The sequence below is a fragment of the Cyrtonyx montezumae genome, unplaced genomic scaffold (assembly GCF_038088225.1).
Source record: "Cyrtonyx montezumae isolate F1298 unplaced genomic scaffold, pur_monq_1.0 scaffold_8, whole genome shotgun sequence".
Taxonomy (NCBI): Eukaryota; Metazoa; Chordata; class Aves; order Galliformes; family Odontophoridae; genus Cyrtonyx; species Cyrtonyx montezumae.
This window is the reverse complement of record NW_027072089.1, coordinates 76,757,030-76,769,492: the sequence shown is the minus strand read 5'-3', so window position 1 is coordinate 76,769,492 and position 12,463 is coordinate 76,757,030. Positions and strand designations below refer to the sequence as shown.

The 12,463-nt window shown below is 40.0% G+C and overlaps 1 protein-coding gene across 4 annotated transcripts in view; it reads right to left on the bottom strand.

Moving 5' to 3' along the window:
• Positions 1–5,671: 5,671 nt before the first annotated feature.
• The window catches only part of RELCH (RAB11 binding and LisH domain, coiled-coil and HEAT repeat containing), a 67,799-nt gene continuing 61,007 nt past the window's right edge, over positions 5,672–12,463 (bottom strand). For 3 of the 4 annotated variants that reach the window (XM_065752374.1, XM_065752375.1, XM_065752381.1), the window contains 4 exons: positions 12,318–12,434; positions 11,806–11,894; positions 9,082–9,152; positions 5,672–6,234 (listed from right to left, as the gene is read on the bottom strand). In XM_065752374.1, coding sequence (XP_065608446.1) covers positions 6,114–6,234; positions 9,082–9,152; positions 11,806–11,894; positions 12,318–12,434 — 398 coding nt within the window. In that variant the 3' untranslated portion in view covers positions 5,672–6,113. Of the gene's footprint in view, positions 6,235–9,081; positions 9,153–11,805; positions 11,895–12,317; positions 12,435–12,463 lie in introns of those variants that run through there. The other variant, XM_065752378.1, reaches the window with a different exon arrangement.

Genomic DNA, 12,463 nt, shown 5'->3' with positions numbered 1-12,463 from the left:
CAGGAAGGGATTGTCCCCCTCTGTTCTGCCCTACTGAGCCCCACGTCCAGGCCTGGGAAACCTCCAGTGCCAGAAGGATGTAGAGATGTTGGAGCGGGTCCAGAGGAGGGCCATGAAGATGATCAGAGGGCTGGAGCGCTTCTCCTACGCTCAGTGGGCTAGTTCAGCCTGAAGAAGACATAGACCTCAGTGCACTAGGGACATGTGGCAGTCTGCCTGGAGGGTGATGCCCAAGGCCTCCCCATCTGAGCATGTTTCTGCTTCCACGGATGGGCCTTTCTGCCTAAGCCCCCTCCGGCACCGCGGGCAGCTTGCAGTCCCCAGTGCGTTTTGAAGCATTCGTATTTGAGATACACAAGGAAATGTTTCTCTTTAAACAGAACAGTTTTATTAAGGCTCTTCCCCTTTTCACATTTAGCACAATACCAAGGCTATGAGCAGTGTTTATCTACCAGCTGCTCTCTAACCACAGGGTTTACAGGATCAAGCTGGCTGCTGTAAGCAGTTGGACGTGTTATCCTGGGCCCAGGGAGGTGCTCAAGGCAGCTCTATGCTGCACAGCAGCTGCAGCATTTCTGCACTCTGATCCCTAACCCTGCCTGAAGTATGTGCTGTTCAGGCTGGAATTTCTTCCTTCCACACCCCCCCCCACACACACACACACTATGTGAAAACAGTCTCTTTTTGAAAGTTCAGACATTTTTTCTCTGAGTTAAATGTAACGTTTCTGAGCCAGAACCCACAGAAGCCACTACTGGGTGCTTTATAAGTCCCAATCATGTACTGCAGTAGATCGTTAGAAGCTGAAATGTGAATTGAATGCTTGGAAATACAAACTATGGAATGGATCGGAGAAAGTGCCATCAGTGCTTTTACACTTATTGCATATATCGTTCTATGTAGCACAAATAAAAATTTAAAATTTACACCCTAAGTGTCAGCTTTTGTTTCATAGAAAATATAATTTTTGTTAATTATAGTTGATTTTTATTTTTTCTTTTCAGATGTCTTTGCAAAATACCAATTCTGAATAAAATGGAAATGCTTGAAATCTGAAAGTTTTGAACTTCAGATGGTGCCTGAGTGCCTCCTGTTTCCGTGGGGTGCAAGCCTCACCTGGGCCATCCTTTTTGATGCTCTACCTTGAGAAGAAATGGAAAACCATGGGCAGGCTTACAGGTGCAACAGAATTGAAAGGCTCTGATCAGTGTCAGAAACCCTTCCTTAGTGAAGCCCTCAGTAGAAGAAAGCATGAGAGCAGTTGATAAGTTAGCAGTGCCGTGGTCAGGATGGATCTCTTCTTACCTCCATCCTAGCGTGAGAAGTGGAAATTGCAGAAGAGCACCTGCCTTTCAGTTGGGACAGGTGAGAAGTCCAGAGCACCCGCAGAGCTGCCGGAGCAGCAGCAACTCATGCAGGGAACCAGGGAGAAAGGGTGTGTTGGCCGCTCCTCCACCCACTGCAGGGAGAGGCCCTGCCTTATGGTGCAGGGTGTGGGCTTGTGAAGAGAGGGAAAGAAAAAAAGAATAGACATGTCTGCACATGCTTAGCACAGAGGACTCTAATTTCAGTTGAGATTTCTGGCTGTTAAAATGAATCCATTAAAAAGCTGTGTTATTTACCTGCCAGAAACCCACACACAAATAACGCCGTCAACTTGAAACTGTCTTCTTCTTGCGAGGTGCATGTTTGGACAGCAGATGGATGCCCAATCTGCACACCGTGCATGCTTCAAAATGTCATGACAGAGCAACGTGGGTCACATCAAACACACTCCTGGCAGACCCACAAAAATGTAGCAGTGCCGAATGCCTGTCAGAGACCTGTGCTACATTCAAAAGAATAAAAGCTCCCAGCTCGCCACTGTGAATGTGCTGAATATTCAAAGTACACGCAGGCACGAATTGAGCTGATATGTTATCACCAGCCTCTGTGGCCATAACGATGCTCATGTAGTTCTGCAAGGAAATACAGACATTGTGGTGAATTTTTAACTTCGAATTTTTGTGCTTGTGAGAGACCAAGCTGATGATCCTCCAAGACTCCAGTCACACAGCCATCCTTAGGGCAAGAGGAATGGGGAACATTCCTTGCACCACTCAGGACACCCCTCAACCTCCGTGCAGCTTGGAGCCCCCGCCAGCCCACCTTGCTGTGAAGATGGGCACTGTGACACTGCTCTGAAACACCAGCTATCAGTTCCACAGAGCCATCTGTCAGTACTCTGAAGCTATGGTGAACTTGGAAGTTTCACCTGAATACTTAGGTGACGCATACTTGGATCGATGAGCACACTGGTTCCTCAGCAAATGATCAAGCTGAAACTCTGTCCCCACCCCAGTCCCCACACAGCATGTGTAAAGGGAAGGTGTGACCGGCCCAGCAGAACAACACACAGGATCTTAGGTCATGATGCCTGCACCTCATCTGCACCTGGAGCCAAGGAAATTTCTCAGCTATTGGGAGATAGGAAAGTTCCTCAAGGTCACAAAATCATTTTTGGAATGGCCATACTGAAATGCACAGCAGGCAGTCTTGTTTGTGTGCAAAGTATTCAGACATCAGAATAAAAGGCACCTGCTTCTCGAATGGTAATGCTGGAGGTTGTCCTCCTGGGGACCCTGCTGTTCCAAGGGCTTTCACAGGTGAGGGTATGGACCAGCCCAAAAAGGCAAAAAGGACCAAGGAGACACTGAGGACTGCATCTAATGTAAGTGCTGAGAAAGGAAGCAGGCAGGTTCACCACAGTCACATTTTCAAGTCACCGATTTCTGCTGTAAAACTATTACGATGAAATTTTCTAGCAAAAAGAAAAAGACATCTTCAGCAAAACAAAACCTATACTGGAAGTATGACACAAGTTCCATATAGAGCGTGGATGCCTCCAAGGAATCACGCTGTTTGCCAGTGATGCCAGTGTGTCTTTTGCAATCTCCGTAAGCAGAACTGTGTTTTCTCACAGCTTACCTGTAGCACTGGAGAGCATCAAACCTAAAGGCACATGGCACTTCAGAAACAGTATTCTTGGAAAATGCCTACTCATTCACAATTACCTGTCGAGATGAGCTAACACATGCTGCGTTCTCATGCACTGCTAACATCCAGGATCTCCTTAGCTTACATACTCAACAGCAGCACTACTCCATACCTTTGTTGACTCATCTTGCTGCCCAAACCAATCTCGTAACTCCTGTTGTCTCATGATTTCTAAGTGCTGGAAGCGTTAGCCAGATATGCTCACTAAACCAGCAAACCAGTTTCCTTCAAGTGCTGTTGCCTGGCACTGTACTGTGCTCAGCATTAGCGTGCAATCCAACTTAACATGTCCAAGATGAATGCCATGCCAGTCAGCCTGTTCTATCAGCATACTAATGACTTTTCTGCTCGGTTAGGCTTTCTTTTGTTGTTCACAGTGTGATTGGTACATTCTTCACAGAAAATTACTTGCTGAATGGAAGACTTACAGAACATTTCTACTAACACCATCACAACAGGGAGTACAGAAATACCGCACACTCATTTTTCTGCACCATTTTAAATCTTACCTGCACGTAGCAATAAATTACCGCAATACTACAGAATTCCCCCCTGTTCTTCACAAGAGATATTGAAAGAAAAATTACCCGTGAAACCTTAACATTTTAATTTGCAGTCTTAATGACTTAATGCCATGTTCCTCATTTTCTCCAGCCTTGAACTCTTCCATACTGTTTTCAGTTCTCCTAACCAAATTGTACTTCTTTGCTCAGCAATAGGAGGATTTTTGTCCTCTTCTTGATGGGGAGCGGGAAGGGGATGACTAAAGAATGTGCAGCTCTTCAAAGACAAAGTCAAAAGACAAAAACTAAACCCCCTGCAACCAACATATACTAAAAAGAGACATGAAATTAAGGAGCTGAAACTCCTGAAGACCACTCACAGAAAGTTTGTTGAGTGCAGAGTGTTGGTTTTCAGCTTGGATTATTACAGTAGAGCTGGTCTTCCTGGGGTTTCTCAGTCCAATTCCACCTTGAATCGGCGAGTGTAAAACACTGACTAACAAGAGCTAAACTTTGCAAGGCGCTGGACAAAGATACTACGTTTGCCTTCATGAAATAAAGAGACTCTCATCCCATTATCACCACAGTTAAATGGCTGTCACAGCTTTTTGGCTTGCTCAGACCAGCAGGTTTCCAAACACTGGCAGAAGCTCAGTGGGGGCTAGGAACCATGCTCACAGACAGGCTGAGTGCAGCGGCCCTCCCATCAAGAGCTGTGCCATAACAAGTCCTTTTGGTCTCAGGATTACAGCGCTACAACCTCAAGCACTGCAACTACTAGCACACGTAATGACAAAAAAATCAAGGCTAAAGACGTTCTGTGTACGGACGCATATATATACACACACACATGTATATATAATGTCTGTTTTGATGTGACTCTCTTTTTGGAGAAGACTGTAAGTAACAAGACAAGGCAGGTATACAAAACTTTTTATTGACAACGGAACAATAGAGAGGAAACATCACCACTTCCCATTCCTCAGGAATGTGCCCATTTGACAGTCAGTCTGCTAAAAGCATACTTTCATGGTAACAAGCAACAAGAAGGCATGGAACTGTCTGTAATCTCGAGAAAAATGTTTCAGTGCAGTGTAAAGGGACTGACAAGTGTGCAGCAGGCCCTGTCACAACACAGACATGGCAGGCAACCATCTATGCAGAGCCAGCAGGCACAAATACGAAGCAGGCAGAAGCCTCAGGTGATCTTACTTCTGAGGGCAGTATGGGAAGTGCTGCCATCTATATTCTGTCTTGGGAGACAGTAATTTCTCCCATCACTCCTTTTGCTTCGCTATCCTTAAGATGTTCATACGTCCAACTGAAGGGCACTGCATCAGAGAACGCCTGATTCTTTTGTATTGTACCACGTCTTACCGGTTTATGCATGCACTTGAGTTTACCCTCAGAAGTTTACACTGACATAAAGGAAAAGAATAAGTGTTGCATAAAAAACGAATGGATTTGATTCTTAATGCTTCCTGGCTAACAAAAACACTTGATTACAAAATACTCCTTTTAATTTTTCAGTCTAGCTAATGCTTGAAAGAAACGGCGTGTGTCAGACTCAGTGCAGTTTCAAATACCCTGAAATGAAATGTGAACTGAGATTTAAACTAAACAACTCAATCTTTTAATTTTAGCTTTCACAGTACACAGAACTGCACAGTGAGTGCAAGATGAAAGCATTCTTTCTCCTGCATAAGGTTACTCTGCCAGCAGAACTGCACCGGGACCCCTGTAGTGGCTTATACATTTGTTAATATTAACTTATCACATTTTTCCTTTACTTAAGCGTATGTGTCTCTGGATGTATACACTGGTTGTTAAAGTGCTTCAAAATAAAACAAAAAACTCCAGCAAAACAAAACATCCCTCAAAAAACCACAACAGATGTGAGAACTTTATCTGAAGGATTTTGTACAGCATTTACAATGTCAGCATAAAGCATCTGGAACATGAGCATTCCCTGCAGACTGATGCAGTGCAAGCAGTCTTACACATTAGATACTGCAATTCCTCTGGATTCAAGATGCACAATACTTACAAAAACAACCCTATAGAAGCGCAGACAAATGCTGGTGGCTCCTCCTCTTCATTTTAGAAACATAATAAAAAAATCTGCATTACTCTTTCATAATTTAAATACATAAGTAATCTTCACTTTTATTACTTCATGACATTGACTTCAAATTTACATTATTTTAAGTACCATCATAATAGCTCCATGTATAATACAGATATTTGCTGATATCCTGTCGGAAAATAATAATAATAAAAAAAACAAAAACAAAAACAAAACCCTTCCACTATATAAAAAAATGCTGGAAAGACAAGAACACAGAACAGGGACTTGGTACAGACTATGATTTCAGTTTTATATCAACCACAGTTAACCCAAAATTAACAGATACGCAGCGATATTCAAAAGCAGTGCAAATATCTTTGGAGGTTAGAATAAAATTATACTACAAGAACATAAGACAGAAGAAATTAAAAGGCAAGTACTTCAAGTACGGGAAGCAGTCTCTGTGAGGTCCATCTTAGTGTTAGTTGGGAGCTCCTTTTCCCACCTTACTTCTTCCTCTGGAACACATTAGCCAACATTGCACCTGATGTAGTCAGCTGGCCCATTTTGTTCAAAAACTTGGTCTTTGTATCCTCACTCACAAGGCTCGCAGCAATTGACATTGAGCTAGGAAAAGTCAACAGTTAGTTACATAAGATTACAAGCAAAAAGGACGTTGTGCTCTTATTTAATAAGCAACTGAATCGTCTTGGCATGTTTATGGTTTCAGGAGCATAAAAGGTCATTTCACTGAGAAGAACTGAAAAACCATCAACAGTAAGCACAAATGCATACCATTAAGAGAATGATCATGGCCCCAAGAACAGCCCCAGTGAAAAGGTGTACAATATTTTTATGCATGCTATCTCATATATACATGCACACACACACATATTTAACTAGATCTTTCAGCTATGTGTAGCAAGGGAAAAATCATCTGGGAACAATAGTACATTCCAAGCAAGAAAATAAAATAGATCTCTTCAAAAAGAAAGTCCCAGAACTGGTGTCAAAGCTGCAGTTTTAAGCAAACTGGGTTGTGTAATGCACTTGAATAAGCCTAAGGAAAACCAGGTACTGCACAAATGACTTCTGAAACACAGCCTGGGGTGATAACCACTATTGTCTTCACACTGATAACATTTAAGAACTAGAATTCTGGTTCATGTTCCCCAACATTATGCTACAGTTATCAACTGAATATTTAGATGAGGTACAGCACTTGGATTACTTAAAAGTCAGTATGTGCAAAACAATACTTCCGTTACTAAAAAAACTGCATACTCCAATGTAGTAACAAAATCAATACGAAATCAAATCATCTGAATCTCATGTCTTTAAAAATAAGCAGAGAACCCAAAGAGGCACTGACATACCTTGCCTAAAATGAGTACTCCTATAGGAAAGTCCTTGCATTTACATAATTTTAGAAATTAGAAATGCAAATGTCAAAACATTATTTATTTTTTTACTGGTGTTGAGATGGATTATATGCTGCATAGAGTTCTGCCTCTTGTAGGGGAAGCTCTGAGTCAAAACAAACATTTATGCTGGACATCTTATAAAAATCAGTTTGCAATAAGTTTTTACCTGAGCTTTAAGTATCTTGTTAACTGCAGAAGAAAATGTTTAACAAGCACATTGCTATAGAAAAGATCCAGCTTTCAAAAAGACACAATTTAATTTTTTGTTATCCCATATTATTTGACATAGCTTTTCTTGCAGCAAGGGCAAAGATATGGTAACGAGCATTATCTTACTTTTGCATCAAGGATTTTAAAAAAACTGTAAGTTATGTCCTAGTTGCATTTAAATCTTCATCAAACAGATATTTAATACTAAAACTAGGAACTGGTATCAGTAGGGGCTTAGTGATAAAAAGGAGATTCATGTATAGGAAAAGGTCATTTCTTCAGTACTAAAATATTATGTTAATTTTGTGCAGTAGAAGTCTGCAACCATAGCCTCACTCTGAAGAAGAAAGAGGAAAGAAAGGCCAGGACAGAATGAAGCAACAGAAAGACTAATCTTTTCCAAATCTTACAGTCTTCAGCAACTGCATTCTAAAAGAAAATAAACTGGAAGTTGTATCATGTTTGTGTTTATCTGTAATGGCTTAATAGTACTAACTTTGGTTTCAGAATATTTTCATAGGGGGAATTCTAAGTAGTAGAAACCTCTCACATTAACAAACCACATTAATATAAGCTAAAGCCAGGTAGTCTAAAACCTACACGAAACAAAAGTTTACCATTCAAACTGCATCCACGTAGAGAATAATTTTCTGAACTAAATTTAAAACAACTTGAGGGATATGACAGCACAAATTAGACTCAATAACAATCCCCCTTGTCCCCGGGTTTTTTTTGTTATAAACATATAAAAATGAAGAAAAAAAAACCTGGTCAAATGAAGAGCACCATTTGAGAATTCAGAAGAGCTCAGTCACAGCATGTTGTTTGGTAACCTTTGGTTTTCCCGTTCAGTTAATACAGGTTAAGATTCTAGTATTTTTCTTTACCTTGTTAAAATCTGGTGGCTTTTTGTTTTACAAATAAAATAATTAAAATGAAGAAAGAATATCAGTGAGTCTAACTGCATATAAGAACAAGTCCATAAAACCCAGGTGAGGGAAATATTTGCAAAGTAATAGATGCCTGTATAAAATATACACAACCAGTTCTAATGACTTCATTTGTTAGCCAAAGGCACTGCTTAGGTGGAGAGATCCTAGCACAACTTGGTTAGTGAGCACCTACAGCGACTGTTATATCCGCAAAGGGCCTGACTGCTGATTCTGTCTGATCACAACTACCTTTTGGGCACCTACCTATGTAAGGTACAGAGTATAGCAAAGACCTAAATAAATCTACTGCTTACTGGCAAAAAGTAGGACAGGTTTAGTGCTGGACACTATTAAGTTTATATCTTGCCAGGAATTGTTATTGCTAGGTAGTAATTTGAGGACACTGATGAAAGAGAGGGAAGCATTCACCATTCTTTAAAAATGAAAAGGAAATACACAGTTGCTGAAGAATCTGAGGGTGAGTACACAGGTACAGATGTCAAAGAGCTCCTCTGAACTGAAGGCGAAAAGGAAAAAAGCAAAAACAGTCCCTTTCACCTGCAGGCAATCCCCGTGAAAGATGGCTGCAGTGTGCACTGCTCTAAGCTTAGGCTAAGCACCTCGTGCTTTCTCAGATTCAAGACAGAGAGTCAATCGCTGTTTTCTACAGATCAAAAACCTAAAAATAAGGTAACATGGGAAAATGAGAACTTCATTACTAGGATACAAATAGAAGTGTGTTGCTCTGTGCTTCATACTGGAAGCAGAAGCAACCACAGACTGAATAGAAGTTCCTAAGATGAGCTTTTGTGCGGGATTTCTGGTCACAAGCACTGGACACCGTTATGGAAGACACTTTACAGAACATTATGCTGGAGCCACAGAAAAAAGAGAAGTGGAAGTCTTACCCCTGCGGTTCTTGGACGGTCTTATTTTCCACTTTCTGTTCACACTCTTTTATCATGGAGCTTAAAATAACCTAAAGTGCATAAGGAAGACATAGATAGGATGTTTTTTCTTTTACACCAACACTTGGTACCAAATCTGCTCCCCAGCTCATTCTGACACCAGCAGAACAGTTTTGGAAGATTCCCCCCTGTTTGTGAAGTGCATTTACATGGCAACTATTTGATAATGCCTTGCGGCTAGAAACAACAAAACCATTCAAAGTACTTTAAGGAAGAAAAGGTTTTTGAACCCGCTACAAGAGTTCAAAACTCCTCCCCATCCCCCATTTATTTATTTTTAAATAGAGTCAAGCTGAACATACTTCTGTTATACATCTCCATATCTTCCCTTTTTTAAAGCAATAGTTTTATTCATTAGCAATTGGCTTTCACATATATCCACGTTCTGTGTATTTCCAAGCACATTTTAAAATTCTTGTAATTACCAGTGCTGTGCATAAAAGCAATGAAAGGAAAGAGAAGGAAAAAATGATAGTGTGTAGAGGCAACATCTTAATGGAAAGGGAGAGCTAAAGCAAACTTGAAATTTCATTTCACTGATGCCTTACAGGGTTTATATGAATCAAGATTTTTTAAAATTTTACTTCAGCAATTCCAGTGTTAAAGTTTTCCACAGAATATTTTAGACTCAACTTCCCTGCTTGAAAGACAGACACTAGAACTAACTGGGTCTTTGTCGTGGTTCCTACAAACACATCATGCCACAGCAAGGAGCAGATTAAAGCCTAGATTTCCATTTCTGCAGTAAAGTTGTAGTGAGGTTTCTAACTCACTGCAGCTGGAGTAAATATTTTAAATGTTATGCTTTCCTTGGGATAAGAAAATAAAATGCTTGGAATAATGCCTCAAGATAATCAGTCACAGTGAGGAAGAAAGTGATAAAAACCACTCCCAATCTTCTCTTATTTATTTTTTAAGCCTATGTAAGCTTTCAGTTCCTTCTCTGACTACAAGTCTCAAACTGAATCACATAGACTCCTTTGTTCTGATTTAGAATATGCCTCCAAATCTTAGAATTTTCATTAATTACTATACAAGATGAAGTATTAATATTTTAAACTTATTTCATTAGTCAATAGGACAGAACAAAGAAAATTAAACTAAATCCAGCTTTTATCCACTGCAGCTTTCAGGTATACTCTTACACTTCACATTATACACGTCTCCCAATTCTCTCTGAATACAGAATACTAAGATGCATTTGATGGATGCTCAGATTGCTCTTAGTGCGACTGAATGCCCTCTAAAATCACATTCTTTCCTTCTGAGTTCTGAAAGTCCTTCACATTAGTTTATCCTCAGTTCCACATACCATAAACAGTGTAAAAATAATATAACAACATAAAGGAAACAAAAGAATGAGACTACAGATCAGTAGACTAAAAATGCAACTGGAAGAAGGGATTTTGTGACCAAGTATGAGAATTTAGTATTCTTGGAGAAATACAGTACAGTCTGAATTAAGTCACCTTGCAAACAAAAACTAATCACTGTAGAACACTGTTAGCCTTCAAAATAAAAGACATCCATATGGAAATACCTTTCTTTACAGACTTTGATTGAACTTCTCCCTCCATCACTTGAAGCATTCAGACTGTCAAGCTTCCCCTGGCATGCAACCAAATTACTTATTTTTCAGCTTTACTTCTATATGTCAATCCCTATTATTGTTCATCCTCTTTAAGTACTTCAAGAAAAGACAAGCATATGATTAAAATGTTCAAGTTTCTCAAGTTAGCTTCTCTAGCTACCTCCTTCAGTACTGTCTGGGAAGTCCATTTACTATGGAAAATCTTCACAGTTGCTATGTTTTCCTGTCTACTTATTGGAGGCCATCTAGTCCAAACCCTCTGCTCAAGCAGGGCCACCCAGACTATGTCCAGATAGCTTTTGAATACCTCTATGGAGACTCCACAACCTCTTTGGGACCAGCGCTTGGTCACCCTCACAGTGAGAAGTGTTTCCTCGCATTCAGAGGCACCTACTCCATTCCAGTTTGTGTTCATTGCCTCCTGTCTCGTCCTCTTTTCAGGCTCTCTCCAGCTATTTATGCACACTGATGAGATGCCCGTAGCCTTCTCCTCTCCAGGCTGAACAGTTCCAACGCTCTCAGCCTCTCCTCATAGAGGAAATGCTCCAGGTCATCATTGTTACGGTCCTTTTCTAGACTCTAGCATACCCCTCTCTTGTACTAAGAAGCCCAGAACTTCTCAGTAGTCTAAACATGAAGTTCATGTCACTTATTTCAGGACTATGTGTTCCTCATCCCTTTTCTTTGCTAAGCTTGCTTAGCATTATTCTCCTGCACTCCATTAATTTTCATTTCTATTTCCTTGGACATATCGTGGCTACAGATTTTAGTATATTCTTGTTTTAATGAAAAAACAAGATCATAAAAACATTTTATTTTTCTTCAGTCTGTAAACATCTGTGATCCTACTTGCATTTCTGACCTTTCAATATTTCTCTGCAGAGTTACTCAGCCTAAAAATGCATTTTAAAAGATTTTGCATCATGGAACTTATTCCTTGTCCCAAACCCCTTAACGCTATATACTGTGCTACTATTTATGAGTAGCTCTTCTTAACTTCTAGTTTTAAATACCATGACATTTCAGCTCTTACTGCCACTTCCATCTCATACTCAGTAAACATTGCTGCTCACCTCATGCTCTGGTGAGAGATGTTCCATGTCAATTCGTAAACACTTAAGTCCTGGTAAAAAGTGATTGACCATCAAATCCTCTGAAATAACTAAAAAACAAGCTGTTAAGGTATTATAAAGATGGCCTTTTGAAATTGTGTATTTTTTTCACTCTTCTGATACTGTACAGTTCTGTTCTACTGAACTCAGAGACAAGCTACAGCAGCAATACCCAAGAAAACAGAATTGATACTTCCAACAAACAATAAGGAAAAGATGTCTGAAACACATTTAACTTCATACATGATCAATTTTTTCATATATATACACACATACATATACACATAGAGGTACAGTTTCAGTTACTAAGATCAAGGGATATTTTTTGTTCTGTCTTCTGTCAAAATCTCATCTTTATACTGAGCAGGTCATATTTTAGATCACACATTCAAAGCCAAACTTAGTGATTTCTCAAATAATCATCTTCTCCCCCTACAACACAATCAACGACACTTTGCCTTAAAAAAGGATACAACAACAGGAAAGAGCACTGTAGGCTTCAAACAGGTGGGTAGCAATATCCAGTCTCTTAGAATCCACAGACTGCTGGTTGTTGACCAAGGCTAATTTGTGCAAGTGTGGAATAACAACTGTAAAAGTAAATACTAGAGTAAGTATT